We start from the raw sequence: 26,298 nt of genomic DNA, 5'->3' as shown, positions 1-26,298 counted from the left end.
AATTCTTGGACAAAAGAATAGATGCCAGGCCATGTCATTGGATTGTATTTATCTGGCATTAATTCAGATTTTCTATAAAAAAATTTCGATTCTAATGTAACTTAAATTAAAATTATATTAAAATTTTTTAATTTTAACTCTAACTCAATTCTTTAATATTTAAATTGATTAAAAATTATCTATTATTTTTATTTTTTAAAATATTTTTATTATTTTAATTTATTCATCAAATTATCTCAACATACTATTAATAAAATACATTATATAACATTTTGTTTATTGGTAAATAATCTAAAAATTTACATATTACGATTTTTAAAATATATCAATAATCTAATTAATCGTATCAAATTCTTACTACTTAATAATAAAATAAAATATTTAAATAAAAATAAATAATTATAATTATGTAAAGATACAATTATATACATTTTATAAAGATTTTAACTGTTATTGATATTCTTTTTTAACATTTTTATAATTCATTTTTAACAAATTTTATTCAAACAACATTTCTTTAAAATATTCAAATTAATTTGAATCGTATCGAGATACTTTTATATGAATTTTAATACTATCTGATTTAATTTTAAATTTATCAAATTGATTCAAAATAAATTTTATATAAAAAAATTCAATTGTAACTCAATATTTTTCATATTGAGTAAAAATTATCAATTCTAAAAAAAATAATACAAGATTATTTAGTGTTTTGTTAACATTCCCATCAAATCAAAATCAATCTCTTTTAGAAATTATATTATAAGTGATCACTGATACTCTATAAGTTGTGTTGGAGTGGTCACTGTGCATGACTATAAGGGGGTGTTTGGTTTGAGTTTTCTAAGATTATTTTGGTACTTTATCTTTTATTCTTTTATTTATTTTATCAGTAATAAAAGATTATAATAATATTTTATTACTAATGTTAACATGATAAATAATATAGGTGATAATCTGATTACTACATTCATCTTAGGTATTTAAAGATTATCGAGGTAATCTTGATTTTATTATAATTATATTATTATTTATTAATTTTTTGAGACAAAAATAAATTTATTTTTAATTAATATAACAAATAATTTAAAAATAATTATATTCAAGAGCGTTTAAGTAAAATAATTTACTAGTAATCTTTTATTATTTTTAATTAAATACTAATTATTTATATCTATTAAATTTTATCAAATATAGTAATTATTTATACCTAATAATCTTTTAAATAATCTGTTTTTAAGATAATTTTTTTATTTTGATAATAAAATATTACCCAAATTAAACGTCTTTTAAATTGTTTCGGCTCTGCCTGCCTAAGTTTGAAACCCACATTTTCTACCGGAAATGCTATACCCACAACGATTTTGCACCGAAAATTGCAACCGATTGACCTGACAGAAGCACACAACCGTTAGATGAGTCTACCTTGATGCCGAAAAGTTGAAGCAAAAGCTGCCACGTCATGTTACTTGTAATAGAAATAGTTGTCCGTACAACATTTCTCTGTTGTAAAACTTAATCATACGATGGCTTTCATTGGAGTACTCAAATATTATTAGACTAATATTATATATTAATATTAGGGGGCCAAAGGATGATTTTACCCCAACTTTAAGTGTTATTCCAAAGTCACGTTAGTGAGATTTAAGAAAACTAAAATCTCTATTATAATTAAGGATAAAATAGTTATTTTATAAAAAATTTTAAAAATTTAAAGTTTTATTACGTTTATCCTCTCAGTTTGAAAACACAATTACCTCCCACCCACCTAAAATTTGAAAAATTAAAATTTTCCCTTTAGGGTTTATAAATATTATTGGAGATGGTCGTCTTTGGTAGCGTCAGCTCTCCCTCCCTGCTTAACTCTCCCTATTGATCACTTTCTAACCACGGACGAAGGCTAATTCCTCTGACGAAAATGAAATCATCTTCGTCGAAGTGTCTTTGTCTCAGACAAAAATGATTTCATCTTTATTCGAAATGAAGATGACCATCGAAGCTCTCAGATGAAGACTATATAGTCGTCTAAGACCTCTGATGGTCATTTTTGTCCAAGACAAAAACGATTTCATTTTTATCAGAGGAATTAGCCTTCGTTGATTGTTACGAAGTGATTAGCAGGGATAGTTAAACCAGGAGAGAGAGTCGACGCCACTAGAGATGGCGAAGTTCATCATGTCCGACGATGATTTGCAAACCTAAGGGGGGGGATTTTGATTTTTTAAACTTTAGGTGGGTGATTTGTGGGATTTTCAAGCTAAAAAGGGGCAAACGTAATAAAACTTTAGTTTTTTTTGGTAAAAGATAGTTTTAACCTTTAACCCTAATTGAGATTTTTAATAGATAAATAAAATTTTAAGTTTTTCAAATTTCGCGAGTGTGGGCTAGGATAACACTTAAACTTGGGTGGGAAATAATCCTTTGGCCAATATTAGGGTGGGTAAATTATCCGTTCAGATTTGAAACTACTAGGTATTCAGTATTCGATTCTGACTTCTATCCAAAATTGAAGAAAATAGGATAGATTCCAATATTAAATTAAAAGGATTTGCAGGTTTCGGCTTCTTACTCTCAATAACCAAAACCGACCTGGTTAATGAATTCACATCAACAGATCAGGCACTTGACCAGTTATTTAAAAATAAAAATGGTAATTCCAGTCTGATTTTAAGGGTTTTAATTCCCTCTAACTCTAACAAAGAGAAAATTCTTCAATAATAACAGAAAAAAAGAAGAAAACGAGCATGAAGGGAAAAGGGATACAAGTGTTATCTCCCCGCCCCACCTTTTTCCATCTCTACTCTATTCTCGTCAGTTTAAAATACTAACATATTTTTATAGTTTTAGATTATTTATATTTTTTTAATTTATTTTGGTTTTTATTTTACACATTAAAGTGATTAATATATTATATTTATTTTGAAATAGTGAGTTGGTTTTAATTTTACTATTTAATATATTTATATTGTATTTAGAGGATATAAAGAGAAAAAAAAATTTTATGGGTATGAGAAAAGAATTTTTTTTTCATGAGAATGAGAGTAGATAAGAAGGGATTTTTTTTCATGGGAAAAGAATGAAGAATTATTTTTATCTCTATAATGAGGATAAATCAAAAACAAAGATTGAGATCTTCTTTCCGCCCCTTTCCGTTGTTATCCATATTAAAAAACAAAAAAAAATGAATTAAACTAATTTCTAGGATTAGATTCGAATCGAGTCAAACTCGAACTCATTTGAGCTCGAGCTCAGCTTGATTTATAGATAGCTGAGTTCGAGCTTATAAAAACCAAACTTAAACTCTACTCGAATTTAATTTGATTCATTATTTGTTATTAAAACGATATCGTTTTAATACATATTGGTTGAAACGACGTCGTTTTGTATCAAAATTTTTAATTGAAAAATCTGACGAGTAACTTATGCTCGACTGAGCTCGGCTAGAGCTAGCTTATTTCAGACTCGTTTGAGCCGAATTCGAACTCGAGCTTGAACGGGCTTAGTTCGAGTCCAGCCCTACTAATTTCTTTCTTTCCCAATCCCAGCCGCTGCTTCCTATTTCCTTTTCTGTCCCTTCCCAGCCGCTACTTCCTTCCTGCTTCCCTTCGCTAAATGATTAAAATAAAGAAAATGTAAAATTTGTTAATTGATTGTGCGTAGGATATTGTTATGTTTGGAGCAATGATATGTGTATCTATTTTTTATACATAATTTATATACATAGTAATATGTTATCATATAATTAAGTGATTTTAAAACATGTGTCATCATATGATAAAAAATATCCAATCATATGATAACACATCATCTGTGTATATAAATTATATACCAAAAATAAATGCACATAGTTTTATTTTTATATTTGAATTAAAATATCAACAGCTAAGGGTTTTGCTGCTCTTGTTTAATATTTATTTAAACTGGTTATAAATAGTCAAAAAAAAAATTTATTTTACATTGTTTTAATAATACTTGACTTGATACACGGCAAAAATTAAAATGGAAAAACAGATGTGTAGATAATTAGTTTAAAAAAAAAAAAAAAAAACCTATGGGGTTGTTTCCTATCAGGAACCAATCTTACAGGCTTCAATTTTATTTTTGAGAATCAATTGATTTCGATTTTAGTTTTTGAAAATTTTATAGGATATTTAAATCTGTTCATCCCTAATTAATACGATAAAAGCATTTCACAAAATTTTATAGTAAAAATCTAATTAAAATTCTATTTTTACCTATTTTTAATTTTTTTCTTTTAAAGATTTTTATTTTAATAATTATTATTTAATAGTTGATCAGTCTTACTATGATCAAAGATAGCACTACATTCTCCAAGTAAAAGTCGTCTAATGAAAAACGCCATTTGACCCATCAAAGAATTAACTTAACAGAGGAGGGTTTAAAATTAGAAAAAGCAACATTTTTCGTCCAAGAAAATAAGCAGGAGAATAATTACTTGTCAAGGAAGATTCCAATTCCTCGACTGATTTTACACCATTTACTGAAAATTTATTTTGAATTTCATCAAATTCATTCATAAATCTCTAGAATTGAACAATAATATTAAACATAAAATGATTTTAATATAATAAACTTTGAAGTTCTTAGCATTAACAATCCAACATCATCATAACAATTCTACGGAAGAACCAGAAATTAATCACAACAAACACTAATTAATCCTACTTTGAGCAGCTGACCATGACTAGGGTTAACCCAACTGGGCGGTGGTTGAATGTTTTCCAAATAAAATGGATAAATAGATTCAACTCTTTGATCTTCTAAATTGAAAATGCCAATATCATGACCTCCATAGAAGTAATCTTCATCCATTCGACTCCAATAATCATCCGTGAAGAAAATTGAATTTTTGTAAGATTGTGTCAACACTGTAACTGAGTTGTTTCCACCCAAGAACACTGCATAATCGCCCAGTGAATCAACTTCCACCCACTTTCTCTCAGCAAGATCTAGTTTATATACATGAAATAACAGTGTTTTATATGGACACACAAGAGAATGTGTGTCGTCTTCAATTACCAGATCTTCTTCACGAATTTCTTCATCATCTCCAGTAACATGTTCTCCGATGAACCTCACAATGACCATTATTTCTCCTTGTTTTTTAGCCAAGTATAAATTGGTAGCATAAAGTTCTCTATCTTCAAACCAAGACCATTTTGATGATTTCTCTGGAAAAGTTGAAAGTTCAAGATTCATCCTTTTTATTGGGGTACCATCATCAAAATCCCAAAATTCAATGGCATTGGTGCTTAATGCATAGAGTTATGTACTGGTGCATAGGATATCAAGGTACGGTTGATGCTTATCTTCTAAATCCATCCAGCAGCTATTTTCTCCGGTCTTGCGGTATGCAAGCTTTGCATTGTGGCATCTATGTAACACGGAAACGGAAATAGAGAAACATCGAAACTTGGAAACGCATTTTTTAAAAAATATAGGAAACAAAAATGTGAGAAAACTTATAAATATGAAAAATATAAAGGTTTTTTTATAAATACTAAATTTTTTATAACAAAAATATATAAACTTGTATAATATAAAAATAAATAATAAAAAAAGAATGAATAAAAAGGATACTATAAAATAGAATCATAGAACTTATTGTAAATTGTTCTTGAGTAAACAAAAATAGATATTTAAGAAAAAAACAACAATACACATCAATCTATATGATATATTAGGAAAAAGATGAGTAACAAATTGAAGAGTAGAGAGAAGATGAATTCAATATGAGATTTAAAGATATTTTCGATTTGAAAATACAAAAGATATGTGTTTAATCGATTTCACAATTTTTTTTTTAAAAGAAACGTATTTCAAAATTTTTCAAAAAATTTGAAATGATCCAAAATGTTTCCTACAAGTTTCATAGAGTTTCGAAAACAAAGACATTTTTAAAATATAAAAACGCACCTTATTATAAATTTCCGTGCTACTTTGATGGTCATAGATAACAATGACTGTGAAGCTTTTGATGCTGAAACAAGAGTCGTTTAAGTACAAAACAGCTTTGTGTATGAGATTCTCACGCAGATTCATCATATAAGAAACAGAATGTTTCCTATTTTCATTATCATAATAGTAGATGCGATATTCCCCATAAATTTCACTTCTCACAATTTCAAGAATACCCATCAAAGAATTCAGACGAGGGAGCTGGATTTTAACTTGAAGAAAAGGGTTTTAAAGCAAAGGAGCAGCCTTTTCGTTCAACAAAATAAGCAAAATAAGCCAACCATGCGATGATCCAATGCAGCAACTCTCACTCATCTCGTAATATATATTCTTCAACTCAGAAACACTTATTGTTTCGAAATTCAAAATACGAAAGCCACTATTGATTAGTCCATCATCTACATAGCCATGGCAGTAATTGACAGGACTGAAAGCGAGACTTGATAAAAGCTTTTGCCGCTGAGAACCAAGGACGACAAACGCCTTCAACTCTAAGCACATCCTTGAAAGATAAAAACTGAAAAATGTGCTCTAATACATCGCAGTGAAGTTCTACCCAGTTTGATGATGATTACTCAATGTTTCTTGATCTCTTGAAGGTCTCCGCCATTGATAATCACAATGAAGAAACAATTAATTCAACTTGAGAGACTCTTATATATAGTTGAAAACTCAAACATTACATAATTTGAAGAGGAATAGAATTACTTGTCAAAGGAAGATTGTAAGTTCCTAATAGAAGAAGTAGGAAAGCCATAAAACAGGAAACTGGCATGATAATTATAAGTTGATGTAATTACATTTATATGGTTAATTTCCTTTTCCTAAGATAACATGAATTATGAGAGTAAATAAATAATATTTTTTAATAAAAAATATATATATATTTACTGTAACTTGCTGGAAACGTCTTGCAGTTGAAGTGGGACACTACGCAAGACTCGCTTGGTTATTGACTTGTTTATTGTATAGAAGTCCAACCAATGACAACGTTTTCCTTTATCAACTACATCTCTTCGTCTTGTTTCTTTTTTCTGTAAACTCATATCACTCAGACTTGTAGACTGTTATTTCAATGGAGACACAACTTTCATGGCGAGTGAGATTATCCTTCAAGAACGCTACTATTTTCATTACTGTTTTGAATGTCATCGCCGCTCTTTTCATGCTTCACTTCTTTCTCTCTTCGCGTAACAAGCTCTCCTCAAATCAATCCACTTCAGGTCTCTGTTTTCCTTCTTTACTCTTCAACCTTTATCAACGTTTTCGTAAAATAACTTTGAATATCATGTGGGTGCTGGATAATTTTGCTGGCTTTGTCGAAATTATTATTTGTTTGTTTGGAGAATCTTCACTAATTTTTCCATGGTGGATGGTTATGTTGTTGGTGAGATGGGGTGATTTACTTTTCATTTAAGCTGGGATTTTTTTAATTTATGGGTATTGGATGCTTATGTTGGTTATGATGATTTTTGATGTTTAATTTATCTATTTTTTCATTTCTTTATATGGGTTAGATTATGCATATTGTTTGAATGGAGTTAGACTGTTAGTTTATGGTAGAATTGATGGTGAAATGCGTGAGCAGGTTTGTTTTGCATTAGATGGGTTTTTGTGTCGAGTGGCATCCACAATTTTATGATCCTGTTAATTCTATGCTGCTATAGGGGAAGATTTCTCTCGTGGTGATAGGTCTTGTTGTATGGGTTCAGTGTTGATATATGGTTGATGAATTTGGTGATTTAAGATATTGATATTAATATCTATCAATATTGAGCTTTTTAACCGCTTAGGCCTCTGTTCTTGGATGTTTCCAGGAATTAGGTTCAGTTTTTCTATATGGTTTACATGGTTAAGTATTGAATTCTTTCTAGTTTCTTTTAAACCTTTGAGCTGATATTTATTCCTGTATGTCATTTAATATAAGTTTGTTTTTAAGAATTGACTAATCCTAGAAATTTTGGATTTTGATTATCCAAATTTGTGCCATTTAAGAGTTCATCCTTTGCCGTTTCCTTGATTTGTGTGTGGCAAAAATTATGACCGATGAGTGAAGTATATTTTTCCTGTTTTCTCATCTAGAATTTCTTCCCTGAAAATCCTTATCAAACAAGACTAATGACCAAGAATGGAGTTATCTAAATACCAACAAGCATATATACCTCCAAACTGATTGTGATTTTTAGAATATTTAAGTTTAATTAAGGATTGAGAAACACTTTTTTTCCTATCCAAATTGAAATGCTATAATTGCAAATTTTAACACAAATTAAATAAAGGTATTTTGTCTGCATTAAAACTAAAATTAAAATTATTCACAATTCTTTTACTTTCTTTGCTAAGGTTGAGAGGTACATAGAAATACCATTCTACTTAACGATGAAATCAGTTTCATGGCCCTAAAAGATTGTTGTTTATGTGGTTGGATCCCAAATTTATTCATAGCTCTATCTCCCTTTCCATCGTTGGGATGATGTCCTGAAGTATACATATTTTTCTATAAATGTGTCTCATAGTCAGTGGGGTTATCTGGTGGGATTTAAGAAGGTAAGCTATTGAATTTCTGACATACCAAATTTTAGTTCAATCCAATTTGTTTGGTTTTGATCTGGGATTGAATTTTTTAGATTCTGTTTTAATTTAATGTAACATGCAATGTCAATTTTAGGTTGTGTTGTAAGTGAATCTATTCTGTGAGGGGGATTATTCGTAATCCATTTCAGATGTAGAGCTCAAAATTGTCATCAATGTGTATATATTCTCTATATTAATATAATATATATTGCTTGTCTTTTCTGTGCTTGTAGTCCAAAGGCCAGATATCATAATTCAATTATGTGCTTTCTGTGAATGTTATATATCCTTCATCTTTTCCAGTCATGCAGTCCAAAGGGCCGACTGTATAATTTTATTACGTTTTTCCTTTGTCTAGGTATTATCTTTCAATCATCGTATCTCATTGCTTTTTCATTCCTGAAGTGTTGCCAGTTGAAAGTTATTTATATTCTGTAGGTCATTCTTTTATCTACCTTACTGGTTATCTCATATATGTTGATTTGATTGTTACCGGCCTTGCCCATACATTTGAAAGTTTTGTATCACTATTTGAATGCAGTTCAGCTTAAGTACATCAAAGAATCTGAAGAGATTCGTCTCGCTATGCAACCACTAGAGCTTATAAAAAGAGTAAGCATGATTTGGCTCCTTGTTTAGTTGCAAATATGGCTGAAGCTGCAGTACATAAAACAAGTGATTCATCTCAAGATTTCTTTTTAATTTTTCTTGGCTTCTTGATCATTCTTCATTGAAGTGTTAAAAATTCTTTTTTTTTTCATTCAAGTTGAAGTATTGTTACTGGTAGATGATACATCTTCACACCAGGCTTAATTCTTTTTCCATATTTTCAGGTGAGGGAAATCCAGCAGGAAGTAAATGCAGAACCTGAAAATGTTCAACACAAAGAGGCAAAGCAGACAGCAGCAGTCGATCTTTCGAAAAGATTGAAGGATCTACATTCCGCCAATGACGCTGCAAACTTAAAAGGTGCCTCACTCTTCTATTACGCTTCAAAATTTCAGCATTTCCTATTTTTCTTTTGTCCTACATTTTGTAGGATTGAAAATATGGTGAATTGTTATTTTACTGATACTTAGTATCATCATCAGCTTTAGAAGAATGGCGGAAACGAAAAATGGAACGAGCCAGGCAGCGTCAACTGGGAAAAAATCAAACTACCTCTTCACAAGCATTGGTTACATACTAGCCAGATTAGTGATGCTGTTAAATGTTGTAGCATCAAACATTGAGAAGACTTTTGAGTAATCTTGAAAGCTCTCATTCAGATGTACAAAGTAAAGCTTAGAAAACTCTTTTTCGCATTTTCCTGATAATGGAACAGTTATAATTTAACTATAGTAATAAAAAACTAAATTTGGAGTCCAATATGTCTGCAAATTATAATTTTGGCAATATGCTTCTTTGTTATACATTTTACCAGCTTCCAGATGACTTGATAATCTGTCTTCTAGGGGCTTTTTTCATCTGAGTATCATCAACCTCCGAAAACTGCAAGTAAAATAAAGAAAATTAAAAGAACAGCAATTGACATGGATTTGCTCCATCCGTTTATACATGCACTTACACACAAAGTTATGTACAAGTTTATCCGTGTTTGATCAAATATGTACAGAATATTGGTACAAGTTCATAACAATAGAAGTTGCAAAACATCGGGATGACTACACCCAGTGGGACGGCAAAAACAGACTTCATTCCATATCTCCAGAAATGGTTATAATGTCAAACAGTCAGCAGAAGTCAGTGCAGTAGCCCCAAAGCAAATTCACATGTTTTTCTTGCCCAGATTTGAACTCATCCTTCTCCCATGATGAAGAATCTTTGGTACAATGAACTCATTGCAGGAGAATGAAGAGATGCAGCAGTTTAGATGTCAAAATCTTAAAGCTACAAGAAAAAAGACAAGGACTCAAAAAATTAAAGAAAAAAGATAATACTACAACCACATTTTAAGCACCACTTTCCAAGCAAAAAAACAAGGACCCAAAATTCCGAGGAGCATGCTTGCAAAAACTGCAGAACTTCTATTATCTGCTATCTGCAAAAGACAATTGTAGTATGTCATGTCAACAAATATAACCATATTCAGTGTCATTGAATTCATGGGTCATAATCCATATGGTATGCAAATACAACACTTAACAAATAATAATAGTTGCATAATACACAATGAATTAACAGTCAACAACTATCATGTTTTCTAATTATATAAACAATAGGAAAAAAAAAAAGCAATTGAATTATATATGCGCATGGTAACCCACCAACACCTAAGCTTATCAGAAAAATCCAGCATCCAACTATAACTAAGAAACAACTCTACTCATGTAGACACCAACAAACTGATAAACTATAGAGACAAATCCAGCATCCAACTATAATCACCAAATCAAAGACTATAGATTATTACAAAATGCTATACATAAACTTGAGATAAGCAAAAGTATGAATACAATAGCATATAGGCGCATAAATGACAGCAGATACAAAGAAATTACCAGGCCAACAGACAGCCTTTGGATCCAAACTAAAAAATAGGCCTATACAATTCTAAAAGCACTGAAAATGTCTGAACTCTAATTCAGACACCATGATAACACAGATTCAAAAATGGAGTTCAACTAATATTAATTTCTCCATGTGTATGATACAATATGTTGAACTAAGCCCTAGTGTAGGCATCAAATGCCATGCCTTCTCTCATTCATTTTCTTCCTTCACTCATGGTAATTTAAAGAGAAATTTCCGCATAATATTTTTCTTCCATATCTAGAAATTAAAGAGGAAACTAGGGCAATTGACTGGATTAACACATAAGCAATATCACAAGCCTTCTATCCTTTAAACATGAAAAAGTAACAGTTAGAAATTCAGTAACTATATGTTATCTCTCTCTCTCTTTCTCTCTCCCTCTCTCTCTCTCTAAATCTTTTAAATTAAATGGAAAAGTAGAGGACTAGAAGCATTACAAGCTTATTATACTATTTCTTAAATACATGGAGGCTAAACATCTTAATATTTGCTTATGCAATGACCTTATATGCATCACAAGCAGAATTAAAAGCATAATTGGTAGCTGATAGAATCTTTTATCAAAATCAAATGTAAATTAACATCAACATATTCAATACTTTTTAATGTTGTTGTTCCACAATTACCATTAATGTCAAGCCATACAGGCAACTACCACAGCAATCCCTTACCATTTATCACTATTCTTAGCACTAAAGAGATGTTTGCAGAACTCAATCGTTCAACTTCATATACCAAATTAGCACTAATATGAGCCCATGTACAACCATCATTTGTTTACAATGGTGGTTTTCTCTTTCAAAAGCAAGAAATGTGTATTTAAAAAGAAAATTCCATAGTCATCTACTGGGGACTCTGTAACCATCACCACTGAATCAGCTGCAATCTCCTTCGCGAATTCCATGTCCTACAATCAGATAGCCCAGGAATATTTAATTCTTTGACATCACTCTTACCAAAGTACATTTAGCCGTTTTTGCTCCTTTATAACTTTTTATCTACAAGAGTTCTCTCTCACTGGCCATAAAATTTGCGTACACTACCATTTATAAAATTATCCAATCCATGATCATGAAATACAAGACAGGAATAGATACCGAAATTGATGAAACTGCCTCATACATTAGAAAATCTAATGCCTTAAAACCCTGAACTCAATTGAAAAGCATCAAAGATTTTCCATAATCCCAACAATAGATTTAAATACCATGTAAGATGAACTCCCTCATGACAGTAATGCATATTCTGCAGCCAAAGCGAATCGGGTACTTAAACTTTAAGCTTCGAATAAGTATCTTATATTATATGACAATTTGTTGGTCTGTAGTTTATCATCCCAAAATTGGCCAAAAAGCTCGTCATTTGCCTGGGCCTCAATATCACAAGTACAGGTCAGGCATAGCTCAGGGTAGCAATATTAGAGGAAGTGAAGAATGTCTGTGGTGGACTAAGACTACAAGAAGGTTGGAAAGTAGCAATAACCAATGAATTAAGACTACATAAAGGGACCACAGAGATTTCTAAATCACTGACTCTCAACCGCTTTTGTAAAAGAAGATGCCTTCCAACTCTTTCTCGAAGATATATGCCCATATGAAGTACAAATGCAATTCAATTGGAGGAAACTTTCATGATTTGGATGTTATTTAGTTGAATCCAAATATATCCCTTTTGGAAATTATAAGTTTAATTTAATGATTTTGCTTGTACAGTAGTCATTTGCAATGTATTGCTAGATAAATTTACAGGGATGAGCAAGTCTATGAGTCCATAATTCTTATGTCTAACATAAGTACCTCAAATGTAATTCAGGAATATAGTTTCACCTGAGTCCACATTGCCACGTGAATAATAAAGGACTATAGAGAAAATAGACGCATGTTTATGCCTACCAATGAAAAGTAATCACAGTTAAATATATTATCTTTAAGCAGCGCAATTTTAAGAAGTATTAATATTTCTATTTGTGTTTTAATTAACCTTTGAATTATTTCACACATAAATTTGAAACAGAGAAAGTTTAGCTAAGGTCTCCTGCTCTTCCAAACGTATGCATCATAGCATATCAATTCACAATGATCTTCCAGAGACAATCACCAATAAAATTCAACCCACCCAAAACTATTGGGACTGAACCCTACTACAGTAAGCTTGCTAAAAATATCATGAAAATGTAAGTGAATATTTGAAAAAAAAAAAAAGAGAGAGATGCCATGAGGGTTTCATCTAACTCACTTAAACAACAAAGAACAAAAACAAGTACATAAAAATAAATATAAAAAAGTCTACATCATTTATAAGTTTCTGAACATTACATATATGAAAATTGTTCGACTATTTGATGATTAGGTATGAAGTTGCACAAGAAGCACTCCTAGCACCTCATTATAGGTGACAAAGTTAAAATTTAACTAAAATTACAACAAAACATCAGCAAGACATCAATGAATGTTTAAACAAAATGAAAATTTGGCGCAGGCCAAACTATAAACTACTGAAAATTGCAGGGACACAAAATTGAAGTTTACCTCAATGCATCATGTCCTCAATGTTGGGCTGTGAAAAGAAAAAATGGTAACATCTCTATGAACTATTCAGTTGCAAATAGCAAGTTTCCCTGTCCATTCATCAGCCACCCCATAATCAAGACTTAGCTCCCTCAAAGGAGGGATGTTCTCCATTGCAAAAAGCATAAGGTGGGGGAACATCAAGTTATTGTGATCATACAACACAAACTGAACCATCACATTTGGAGTTGGACTTTGACTAATATAACAAGCAACATTTCGCATTCTTGATACATCCATTGCAAAATCCAGAGGTGGTATAGAGGGATAAGATGGACACATATAATCAGAAAATATCTGAGACAAATCCCCCCACTCTGTCCATCTTGCAGAAAAGCGACTTGGATAAATCAAACTATCACCATTCATGGCAAAAATCTGTGCTTGCTCCATTGTTAGAACAACCCCAGTATATTCACATATAAAAGCACCAGCATGTATCAAGTCTAAAGACCTAACTCCCCAACCTGTCTCCCTAGACCTAAACACTTCCAATCTATTTCTCAACCCTCTTTGAGAAGCACGGTTTCGACAATTTGGTGGACACTTACAAAACGCCCCACATTCAAATATTACAGGCTTGCCTCTCAAGAGACAACCATTACCATTATAAGCAAACTCACCCCCATTCTTCAAAGCACAAAAGCAACCATCGGTACAACCCGAAACACAATCACATCCAGAACCATTACTCACTTGATTAATCACAAATGGAGGAAACACAGTTTTGGTGAGATACTCATAATACAAAGGATCATGATCCTTATCAATATCATTAAACAAAAGAACCGGAACATTCTCCTTATTATTGGATATGTCTAGACTAAGATAACCCATTGGCCTCACCGATAATGGCTTACTTCTAAGACTCTCAGCAAACCTCAAAATCGAACTACCCATTTCCGGTTGCCCATCAATTCTCACTAGTTTATACTTGTAAACACCAAAACCGGACTTACCCACATCAAACCAACAATCAAGAATCTTATACAAACCATCATAAACATACACTTTGTTACTTGAACTCAAACTACGTTCATATTTAATGCCCCTTATGACTCTTACCTCAATCCCATAATGCATACTCCTCTCCAAAGCAAGATTCCCTCCTTCCAACTTCTGATGTTCACATTGCCTATTAAATTTATCTTGCCCACCATGCCCAGTGTAAATTATAACATCCCCTGCATCTTCATCGTCTTCATAACCACCTGAAACAATGACACTTGTTGCGATCGGCTCTCCATTCGAGCTCTGACTGCCAGGCAAGTAATCAATCCCTGCTTGAGGCTGACCGTGTAATCCAACAACACACAATTCCATTCTAAAGAAGAACAAATCACCAATTTGAACACCAGGGATAGACCCCACGATTCTTTTATCGCGATTAAGCCACAAGCCGCGATCTTTCATCACTGCAGAAGCAGTTAAATCGCCACGTGCCCGCCTCATGTGACTCTCTCCTCTTCTTTTCTCGTCTTTATCAACGGCGAAAATGCGCAAAGAATCATAAACCATTCTTGTTCTTCTCACAACATCACGAAAGTACCTCTCATCTTCGAGGTTCAAATCCGTAACACGGACGAGCTGCGAAGATCGTTTCGGAGGTCTTGGACGCGGCGAAGGGACCGCGTTTGAGAGCTGGTCTTCTTGGTTTACAGGTACAATAGCGCGAGAATCAGGGTCCAAGACATCGACATCATCGTATTGTTGTAATCTTTTAGCGAAAGCCGAGCGGAATAGCTCGGAGATTCGGAAGAACTCGGAGTAGACCTTATCTTGATCGGAAGACTGAGAGGCGGGGGCATTTTCGGAATTAGGGGAAACCACAGGGGTAGAACTGGAGAATAGTGGTTCAGAGTTGTTCCGTGGGCATTGAAGCTGCTGTGTTTGGATGGGTTGGTCCAATGGTTCGGAATTGGGTTCGATTTTGGGGGTTAGGAGCGCAGAAGCGGCGGAAGTAGAGGTGGCGGCAGCGGCGGGACTAAGTGGCGACGGCAACAGATTGAGGTCTTGAAATGGAACAAGAGAACCCATTTTTTGAGGAAAATTGAAAGTTGAGTGAAGAAATTTGCATGGAAAAATGGGTTCCTTCAGGGTTTTAAAGAGATTCAGGGAACTTTCATGGTTGTTTTGAATATGAAGAACAATAGCGTTTAGATGTCAGAGAAAGGTTATTATTCTTTTTTCAAAAACAAACAAAAAATATAAATTTTTGTTCATAAAAAGAGATTCAGGGCTCGGGCTGTGTCTCACAGCACAACTGCAACTCATTGAATTTTTTTCCTTATATATCATATTTACAATAAATGAATATTAAAAACAGCTTAAAATTCTATTTTACAAATTCAAAAATATATATTTAAAAAACCAAGTCATTAAATATTTATCTTTATTTGAAATTATAAATATTTATATTCATTCCTAATTTAATTATAAGGCTGTTGTTTAAGTATGAAAGATTATTTTTGTAATTTATTTTTTATTATTAATAATATTTTATTTGATTTAATAAATAATAAAAAATTTTGATAATTTTTTATTGTCAAAAATGATTTTATTTCATTTTAAGTATTAAAAAATTATTAAGCTAATTTTGATTTTATTATAATTATTATTTTATTTATTTATTTTTTTAAGAATAAAAATAACATTATTTTCAATTAATATAATAAGTAACATAAAAATAATTTAGAATACTGAAAAATATTTAAATAAAATAATATCTTAATTTTTTTATTACCTTTAATATTTATACCTACTAATTTTTATCATATTTTATTAAATATTGTAATAATTCATATATGATTTTTTTCAAATAATTTATTTTTAAGGTAATATTTTAATTTTTTTAATAAAATAATATTCAAACCAAATGCATCATAAGTGTTTTCTAGTATTAAAAATATACGTATGCGTATTAATTTGAATTCTAATAATAATAAATCATAATATAATTGAGTAATTTTGAATAAAGAATAAAATAACTCGTATCACGTAGTAATATATTGTTATTGATACTCACAAATGTACACACAACCTCACTCTAATGTTATTAAGACTGTATTTGATTCAGACAATCTTTTATTACCAAAAATAAAAAATTACCACAAAGATATATTCTTTAAAAGATTATTAGATATACATTATTACTATATTTGATAAAAACTGATATGTATAAATAATAATCTTATAGATAATTTATTTTCAAGATAATTTTTCAATTTTAGTAATAAAAATATTATCAAAACCAGACTCACCCTTAAAGTATTTTTTAATATTTAAGATTAAATTAGTACTCCTATTACCCACGTATTAATTGTGACATCATGATTAGTAATAAAAAATTATTGAAATCTATTATTATCTAATAAATCAGACAAGATAACGTCAATGATGAAAAATAAATTATTAAAGTAATATTTTATTCATTTTTTAATAATAAAATATAGATTATTAGAATAATAATTCGTACCAAATGGTTTGTGATATTCTAGATAATATATTTTTATAATAATTTTTTATTATTCTTTTTAAAATTATTTAAATCAAACATACTCGTTTTTGTTACGTCGTTTTATTATTATTTTTAAAGTAAAGGATTATAAAATTACAGCCCAAGAGGCCCAATAACTTGAGATGGGGGCCCAACAGTTAGTAGTTTTACTTTAGCAGCTATACCTAACAAATACGCATGAATGCTAAGAATGTTTACATTTTCTCCTTCCTTTTTTTTTTCTCTCTCCCTATTTAGTAGATATAAAAATATTTTTTTTATCCTTGAAATCAAAGGAGAATTTTATAGTATGATGAATTTTTTGTCTTTTTAATAATTTAAAAAATAAATTATTCAAATGTAATTTTATCAAACCTTGGGTAGAAAATACTCATTTAACTTTTACATATTTAAAAAATATAATTTAATTTAGATTGAATTAAAAATAGCCGAAACCTAATCTAAATAATAAAATATATATTTTTAATTTATTAATTCAAACTAAATTATTGAACAAATTAAATTCAACCAAATTATAATTTTTAAATAATTTAATTCAATTTTATCATTCAAATCAAATTAGACACATAACTTTAATTTCTTAGATCGAGAGAACATCTTTTAAAGAAATGAATGATTTGATATAGGACCCTCTACACTCACCTTTCTTCTTGATGGCTATAACAATGGTACACTAAAACCTTTTTTATTTATTTTTCTAATAAATGTGAATATTAAAAGAAGAAAAAGTAGACGCATCCGAAGAAATTTAAAATACCCTAAGTTTATCTTACCCAAAAAAGATAGGGCATCTAAACAAGCAAAAGTCGGGATGACCTATTTAAAGAAACACAATTAAGAACAACAATGGAAAAGTCCTAGTTACATTTATTCTTGGTACTTAAATTTGATGCCTTTCTTTGTTTCTTTCTAGAAGGGAAATTATATTGCAAAAAATTAAGCCCTCAATTTCTACACATCATATAAATGCTATTGATCGAGCAAGTCAATCAAAATTGATAGTGAGAAAGAAATTAAAGCACCAAAACATCATTACTCTTTAGGATGCCTTATTGCCATTTTAAAGCATTTTATTGGCAAATTTCATAGCTTAAAAATTTTCCATAAACAGATTTACATTTTTTCCTCATATGAATTATTTTAAATGGTGAAAGATATTTATTTTTATGATCATTTATGTTTCCAGGTAAATTCATGGATGGTTTTATGGGGTTACTAGAACTTTACAAGTCTATTTTTGTAGAGTTATTAGTTATTTATTATGGTCTCGAGTTTGTTTAAGTTTATTGTTTATCTAGCTATCATATAGAGTTTAACTGTAATGACGTAAATGATATCATTCTTAGTAAAGAATTTATATTACGTCATAATGTTAGTCTTATTACTAGTATATGAAAGATGTTTTCATTAAACTGAAATTTAAGCATAAGATATTATATCCAAGAATCAAATTGTGCAACAGACAGAAAAAAATCGTCTGTGTAACTTTTATAAATCATTTACTATGATTTTAGAAGAATCAGTACTTTCCTTTATCTTCTTTTTTTTTGTTTTTACCTCTCATTTTATTTATCAGATATATAAAAAAGAATATTATTAATTATACGATATGATATTATTAATTAATCAGGTTATATGTGGATTCCTTGTCAATTGAACAGCGCTTGGCCGGTGTTGGTGCATATCAAGGACGGTGTATAGGCACGGAATTGAAAAGGCAAAGGGTCTCCTCAATCAAGTAGTAAAAGACCAGATTAAACATCTTAATTTGCTTGCATCAAATTCCACTGCCACTTCTTTCCACTTTCCATTCACCATGATTAACCAAAGTGTTTGTTTACCTAATGCTTAAAGCTCGTGAAAACGATGTCGTCTACTGTGTAGTATTTTTTTACCATATTTACCCTTATTCAAGTGTCTATGAACACTTGACTAATGATGTAGGGACGATATTTGTCTTGTACTATGCCAGAAACTAATATTTTTTGTTGCTTGGTACCACAGCAAAAAGCACAAGCACAGGATGATGCCAATATTTGCCAGCCAAAAGGCTAATTGACCGATTGACTAACAATAATAGCAAGGCAAAGTCTTCTTCACACATTCGTGCGGCCAAAAAGCCTCAAGATTAGTACCAAAAAGTACTTGACGTGATAACGACAGTCAAATGAAATCTGATTTAACGGATAGATTAGGGTAAAAGAACACGTTAATGTGTTTGATTTCTATTTTATCAAGTTTGAAGCAGAAGAATTGGTACAGGATGAAATAATTAGACAGGAAGTATGATTAATTAAGTATAATTAGAGGGAGATTAATAAAGGGTAATGGGATTAAGAGTTGATTATCAACAAAATTAGGTCAAAATAGTAACCAGAATGTATGATGATTCATGTTTAATTAAAGTCGATGGAAATGGGATAATTTTTGTGGATCACAGCTAAGAAATAGAAAAAGTAATGAAAATGAAAGGTAAAAAATGATTCTTCTTCCAATTAATTAACCACCATTTGGTTTGTCTTTAATTTTATAGTAAGCTTTTTTTTTTTTTTTTGTAAATGACATCAATTAATGATCTGTTTACTCTAATTTTAATTAATTAATAACCAAATTAAAAAGATTATTTTAATGACCAAATAAATAGTCTCAAGCTTCAATAATCTTGTGACAAGTTTGAAGTCGGAAAGCATCTAGAAAGTCTATATATGTGGTCTCACTAACTAATGTTATTCACATTATTCATTTGGTGTTTTGTTTCATCATTCTCTTTTAGAATTTTTAGTAAAAATATATATTTAACAGGCTGCCGCGGCTGCTGCTTCTACTTATGATATGACGAAAATTCACCAACGAGAACTACGAACAATTCAGAGGAAAATTCTATGTAAGTGTTGAGGAAATTTTTCGTATATAATTTCAAATTTTGCACAAAATAAATTATTATGATAATAGTTTAAATTAGTTAAATAATTATGTGTATTATACGAGAACAAAAGAGAATCATAAAATGAGACATTTTAAATTTAGTTCGACTTAATGTTTGAGAATTTACGTTTACGGTTATATTATTTACTCTTAGAAAAACTATTTCGACAAAGTTTATACAATAATTACAATAGATGACTAGAAAACTTTAATTAGGTTTATACAATCAACTAGAAGGATAATTGCCAAGTTACCACCGTAAGAATATTTATACATACATATATATAAACAGTTATATTTACAGATAAAAATTATCACTTGAATGTTTAAGTAAAAAATTAACTTTTTATTCGATTTTATTAAAGATAAAGAAACTAACGATAACGGATTAATCTCGATTTAGCATGAAATTATTGTTCACTCATATAAAAACGAGATAGAATAAATGTGATATAGGAAGTTATCACCTCGAGTTGAAGAATTTTCACTCACATACTAAGTCACTAATTACTATTTATCTGACCTATCATTTCATTATATATCACTTCATGAATTTGTTTAAAAAGAGTTTTATTATATAACAAGAAGAAATAAGGAATAAAGTAAATTATAAAATGGTTTAGTTTATCTAATAATTTTTTTATAGTAATTTTTTTAAATTAACTTGAAGAACTTTTATGATAAAAGGTTGAGGGTTTACAGTCATTTAAACCTGTAATTTTAGATAGAATAAGTTAGAGATAAATTTTATTATAATATATCATATTGAGATTTCTTGAATCTTGAACGTTTATAAATAACCCGTGATTGTTCACTACTTGGGCTAACCTTGAGTCTTTTATAGTAATTTAATAGAGTGATAATCCTTGCAAATTGTTATCTCTTTTGGTTCTATACATTTCTACTACGTACAGAATAAAAGAAAATAACTATTGAGTAATTTCATAACTGCAAATAAATACACCAAATTTCTAGGATCAAATTCTCTAAACAAAATTTAAACAATTACAAGACTGCAAGTGAACAAGAGTTTCTAGACCTAAAGATGACACCTGTTCTCTAAATGATGTGTCAAAACAATCAATACTAGGAATAAATTAATCTCCCCATTACTCAATTTGGAATCCAACAAAACCTATTTTATTAAGAAATAATGGAGATGACATTAATCAATATCCTAAAGAAGAGGACAAACTCAACAGCTGGAGAAATTTCATTTGCCCTCTGTAATTTTCATACTAAAAAATCCACCACCCAGTTTTATTTAATGTCTTATTTCTCATACCATGCTTGAGGGCTATGCAATCTCATTGACCCTATGCGTAAGCCCAAGTTTATACGTGGCCTAAGGCCATAAGATTCTTGTTTCTCTTTTGTCTCACCTTTCCATTAATCAAATAATTTCCATTTGGATTTTTATCCATCTTAGTCTTAGAACATGTCACCCAATGCCTTAACATTCTGTCTAATTCCCCAAATTGGCCCTTCATTACACCCCTTTATGAGAAACATCACAGCCGTTTGATGGGTATCTTAGTATGGGAAATTGGATGAAAACCCTGATGGTGAAAAGGGTTTCCAAGTCATTTTCTCAATTGATGATGGTGTTGTACAGATAAACAAGTAGCTTAAACAGTGAAACGGATATAGATGATTTTGAAAAGGACACAAAATTGAGTGATGAAATGTCCTCAAGATAATTTGAGTGTCAATTAAGAGGATTCTAGGTATAAGAGAATAAAAGTTTAAATTTTTTTTTACGATATTTTAAGATAAAAGTCTTGACTTATATTGTACAATAAATATAAGAGCAGTTATTAGACATAAAATTTTACCAGTTTAATATGATCAAATTCACTTTAAAAGAAAGATCCAATTCAAATAAAGTTTCTTTTGTTTAAAAAAAAAAAAAATGACTCATTGAAACAGGAGGGCCGAGCGCATATATAAATTTGCGATAAACACATACCTCAAATGCCATAGATTTCGAAGATAATAATAACTTCACCTAGACAAAATAGCAAGGTGAGGAGCTTATTAAGAATTTTAAGAATCAAAACAAAGGCTTTTAGGCTTTAAGCTTCTTGTTCTTTACATTCATGCCTTGGGGAGTGATGGCTGGTCACTTGGGTTGGGGCCTCATTGAAGAGGGGTGGAGGAAAGGTCCTTGGACTGCTGAAGAAGATAAATTACTTATTGAATATGTCAGATTGCATGGTGAAGGAAGATGGAACTCTGTTGCTAGACTTGCAGGTACTTATTTATTCTAACTAAAACAACTACAGTTATGCTTTAATTTGATCAGTTTTATTGATAATCTTTTTGGTTGTTTTTTGGTGTACAGGATTGAGAAGGAATGGGAAGAGTTGCAGATTGAGATGGGTGAATTATCTGAGGCCAGACCTGAAGAGAGGGCAGATAACCCCACATGAAGAAAGCATAATTCTAGATTTACATGCTCGCTGGGGCAACAGGTGAACATTTTGATCATGTTTATGTTAATCTTTCAAGCAAATTTGAGGAAGTTAGATCACTAAGTGAGCCAATTTAATTACTTCAGGTGGTCAACAATTGCCAGAAGCTTGCCTGGGAGGACTGATAATGAAATCAAGAACTACTGGAGAACCCATTTCAAGAAAAAGGCCAAAATGTCTCCTGAGAACTCCGATAAGGCCGAGAATCGGCTGCTGAAAAGGCAACAATTCCGTCAACAACAACAGCAGCTGCAGCTGCTGCAGCAGGAGCAACAGCAGCCTCAGAAACAACTCAATCAATTGGACATGAAAAAAGTTATGTTTTTGCTCGAGGAAAATGAACACAGAGCTCCATATGTTCCTCAACCGAGGCAAGAAATGGGAGCTGAAGAACAAGGGTTGTTGGGCGGCAATGCACTTGTCACAGAGCTCTCAAATGAGGAGTTTCTGTGGGACAATTTGTGGAACTTGGATGATTTTCATGGCAATTTTGGTGCTGCAGGCAAAGCAAGTTTGCACAATTTAGTCTCCCCCTTTTGTTAATCTTGTTTTTGGGTTAACTTTTGTGTTCTTAATTAATCTGTGTCCACTTAACTAGTTAATTTCAGTAGTTTATCATCATAAAATGAGAAGGCCCAAAGAAAGCTGACCGAGGCTTTGGACTGATGTAGATGGTGTGAACTTAATGTATGATTTTAATTAATAAAATGATCAAATTTTGCTAAATTCATCTGATAATTGATTTGTCACTACTAATTAAATTAAAGTTACATAAATTTTGTTAGTAAATCTGTTTAATTTTCTTAAAAATTATTGTCTTACTTTTTGATTAAAATTAGTTATTAATAGTTAATATAAATGTTAAATTATTAATATATATTTATTAGGTTAAAATTTTATTACTTAAACTTTAAAATATATATATATATATATAAAATTTAACCAACTTTAATAGTGTTTTGGCCATTTTAAAGCGTAACTTTAATTTTTGAAACAATCGAAGGGTACATTAAAATTTTAAAACTTTTAAAAACACCATTAAACTTTTTGAATTTTCGAAAACCACCTAAAATTTTTTGTAAACAATATTAATATTTTAAAAAATTATAATTCATCTTCCAAACTTTTGAAAAAGGAAATAAAAAAACTAATGGGGAAATAGAATTGAAATGGATTAAGGTAAAAAAACAGAAATAGAAAACATAAGAGATAATAAATTTTTTTTCCTTAAAATTAATTAATTACTTTTTTACTTAATAAAATTCACTAATAGAATTATAAAAATTGATGATAGATGAGAGTTCGATATTTTAAAACTTAAAGAATGGAAATATATCATTTTAGCTAACTTTGAGTGGAAATTAGTCTTTTGGCAATTATTAATTAAATTTATCAAAATGGGATCCGATTATCATAGTTTCGATATCACATGATATAAAAATTGGATATCGAACCGAAAAGAATAACTTATTTAATAGAGTAACGTGTCTTTTGTAAACTGCAAGGCATTTTTTTTATAGATGCACTAAAAAATATAAAAGACTCTGAAGTGAAAAAGATTTCAGGTATGAAACAATTATTAACTTGTATTAGTGGCTAAAATAAAGACGATTTGATAGGAAATACTCGATTAAATTTAATTAAGATAAGCTAATTTGTTGTTATCTGTTAATCAAAACTTTATGGTAAGTTGAGAACCAAAAAGCATGAAAGGTAAGTTTACGGAGTACGACCCTTGGTGGCCTTTTTGATTTTGTCCTTGTATTGGCCAAAAAACAATATACTACCAAGATTTGCTCAAATCAAAATTCTTTCTACTTAACTTTTTAAAATCAAATTTCCACCCATCATCCCCTTATATTAATAAATTTCATTAAATCAAAATGTAAGAGTACCATTTTGCATAGACTTTTTTCTTAAAATGACATATGTTTAGGGGTGAGCCGAAATTAAAAAAAAAAAGATAATTACAACTAAAAAAAATTAAACAAATCATAACATTTAAATCAACTCCCTGTGGACTCAATAGTTTATGCTCTCGTGAGATCATATTGTTTGGCCTTGGGTTTGAGTCCAAAAAGGTGGGCACACCCAAGGTTTAGATGAAATAACAAATACTATTTACTTCTAAATAATAATTTGAGTGATGAAAAAAAAAAAAATTCATGTAAAAGAAAATATGAGTTCAAGTCATTTTTGATGACTTATCAAAATGACATTTTTAATTTATCAAATTTAATGGTTATGAAGTCGGTCATTAGATTCAAGATTTATCTTATTAGGTGTAATTGGTTCGATCTTGAAAATGGTGATCTGACTCAGATAGAGTTTCTCGTTACAAAAAAAAAACACAATATTTAAGATTAGATATAGTTTTGATATTTTTAAATGTCTAAATAATAAAATTTTAAATTAGTAAAAATATTTTAGTAATTTAATATTTATATAAAGTATTAATGATAGTTTAGTTTTATAATTTTAACATCTAAAAAAAATTAATAACATAATTAAATGATGAGTGAAAATTTATTTTTTTATTTAAATTTAAAATGTAAGAATTTGTTCGTTAATCAAACTTTGGGTGGAAAATAAACATTTGATCTTTAAAAAAACAAAAAGAAAAAAGGTTGTAGTAACTTATTTAAATCAATCTAGGATCCCACTTTGAGATTAGAACTAGATACTCTCAATTACCCTGCACCATGCTTAGTTTAAGAAATCTTGTGCGTCATTAAGAATCTACTTAACTATTTTTTATTCCTTTTTATTGATAAGTAAGAATCAATAATAAATTGTATATATAAAAATCCATGGATTTGTGAGACTTATTTTATCTATGTTTATCTAATTATTTAAATATGGTGTGGTTAGCCGGCCACATTGGACTTAAAATTATTAAAAAGTTGGAAGTAAATTGAATTAGACTATGCATGGTAGGGGTGATCAAAATACTCAATTGCGATCAATATTGACAAGTATATAATGTTCATATTTGATTTTCATTTCGAATTGACTTATTTTAGATATATTTTAATTTAATTTTTTATATAATTAGACAGTTTTGATTTTAATTTCATTTTGAAAAATCAAAATTGATTTTAGAATTAGACTGATATCAAAATTAGAGATATTTGGTTTATTGTAATTTATCTTTTATTATTTTTATTATTTTATTTAGTTTATCAAATAATAAAAAATTAAATAATTATTTATTATCATTATGATATGATATATGATATATGAGATAATATTATCACTTTTACTTTAAATTTTAAAAATTATTGAGATAATTTTTATTTTATTATAATATTATTCTTTCTTATTTCTTAATTTTTGAAAAAGTAACATGAATTTTTTTAAAAAATATTAGTAATTAGATAATAAGTTGAAAAAAAATTAGTTAAATAATTTCATAATTTATCAACATAAAAAATATTAATATATTATTAATATAATGAATATTTTATGAAATACACAATACTAATTTATTATTTAAATAAAATAATATCTCATTATTTTTTTTATTATGTTAATTAAATAAAATAAATTATTTATATATATTATTTTATTACAAAACCAAATTCGATAGGGAGTTTGAGATTCGACTAGGCACATATCATTTTTTTTAGATGAACATCAAATTTTTAATATGAATAAAATTACGTGGGTAGACAAATTATATAATTTTTTATATATAAACTAAGGTGGTAGTTCATTATTGATTATA

The 26,298-nt window shown here is 29.7% G+C and overlaps 3 protein-coding genes across 4 annotated transcripts; 2 read left to right on the top strand and 1 right to left on the bottom strand.

Annotated features, from left to right (window-relative positions):
• The first annotated feature begins 6,917 nt into the window (after nucleotides 1-6,917).
• LOC123220963 lies at nucleotides 6,918-9,921 on the top strand. The gene is made up of 4 exons (XM_044643598.1): nucleotides 6,918-7,202; nucleotides 9,095-9,165; nucleotides 9,387-9,522; nucleotides 9,645-9,921. Exons 1-4 carry the CDS (start codon nucleotides 7,055-7,057, stop codon nucleotides 9,740-9,742), a joined length of 453 nt encoding a protein of 150 aa, XP_044499533.1. The 5' UTR covers nucleotides 6,918-7,054; the 3' UTR covers nucleotides 9,743-9,921.
• Nucleotides 9,922-10,065: 144 nt separating this feature from the next.
• LOC123220962 (histone-lysine N-methyltransferase family member SUVH9) lies at nucleotides 10,066-15,926 on the bottom strand. Of its 2 annotated transcripts, none has more exons than XM_044643595.1 (2): nucleotides 13,617-15,926; nucleotides 10,066-10,594 (listed from the first exon to the last, which is right to left on the bottom strand). In XM_044643595.1, the coding sequence occupies exon 1, from the start codon at nucleotides 15,690-15,692 to the stop codon at nucleotides 13,683-13,685; it is 2,010 nt and encodes a 669-aa protein (XP_044499530.1). In that variant the 5' UTR covers nucleotides 15,693-15,926; the 3' UTR covers nucleotides 10,066-10,594; nucleotides 13,617-13,682. The 2 variants fall into 2 exon arrangements, with proteins under 2 accessions (XP_044499530.1, XP_044499531.1); XM_044643596.1 differs by lacking the exon at nucleotides 10,066-10,594 and adding an exon at nucleotides 11,798-11,995.
• Nucleotides 15,927-22,150: 6,224 nt separating this feature from the next.
• Nucleotides 22,151-23,150, top strand: LOC123221929 (transcription factor MYB24). Its single transcript, XM_044644915.1, has 3 exons — nucleotides 22,151-22,350; nucleotides 22,442-22,571; nucleotides 22,658-23,150. The coding sequence occupies exons 1-3, from the start codon at nucleotides 22,197-22,199 to the stop codon at nucleotides 23,112-23,114; spliced, it is 741 nt and encodes a 246-aa protein (XP_044500850.1). The 5' UTR covers nucleotides 22,151-22,196; the 3' UTR covers nucleotides 23,115-23,150.
• The last annotated feature ends 3,148 nt before the right edge of the window (nucleotides 23,151-26,298 follow it).

The sequence above is a fragment of the Mangifera indica genome, chromosome 7, assembly GCF_011075055.1.
Source record: "Mangifera indica cultivar Alphonso chromosome 7, CATAS_Mindica_2.1, whole genome shotgun sequence".
Taxonomy (NCBI): Eukaryota; Viridiplantae; Streptophyta; class Magnoliopsida; order Sapindales; family Anacardiaceae; genus Mangifera; species Mangifera indica.
The sequence above is the reverse complement of the archived record's forward strand: the minus strand, read 5'-3'. Positions and strand labels throughout refer to the sequence as shown.

Excerpts from the sequence above, each read along its gene's own strand:
- LOC123221929 (XM_044644915.1), top strand. The coding sequence starts at position 22,197 with ATGCCTTGGGGAGTGATGGCTGGTCACTTGGGTTGGGGCCTCATTGAA. Across the intron at positions 22,351-22,441 it reads CTCTGTTGCTAGACTTGCAG|GATTGAGAAGGAATGGGAAG; the intron begins GTACTTATTTAT and ends TTTGGTGTACAG. Across the intron at positions 22,572-22,657 it reads CATGCTCGCTGGGGCAACAG|GTGGTCAACAATTGCCAGAA; the intron begins GTGAACATTTTG and ends TAATTACTTCAG.
- LOC123220962 (XM_044643595.1), bottom strand. The coding sequence starts at position 15,692 with ATGGGTTCTCTTGTTCCATTTCAAGACCTCAATCTGTTGCCGTCGCCA.
- LOC123220963 (XM_044643598.1), top strand. The coding sequence starts at position 7,055 with ATGGAGACACAACTTTCATGGCGAGTGAGATTATCCTTCAAGAACGCT. Across the intron at positions 9,166-9,386 it reads CACTAGAGCTTATAAAAAGA|GTGAGGGAAATCCAGCAGGA; the intron begins GTAAGCATGATT and ends CCATATTTTCAG. Across the intron at positions 9,523-9,644 it reads TGACGCTGCAAACTTAAAAG|CTTTAGAAGAATGGCGGAAA; the intron begins GTGCCTCACTCT and ends TATCATCATCAG.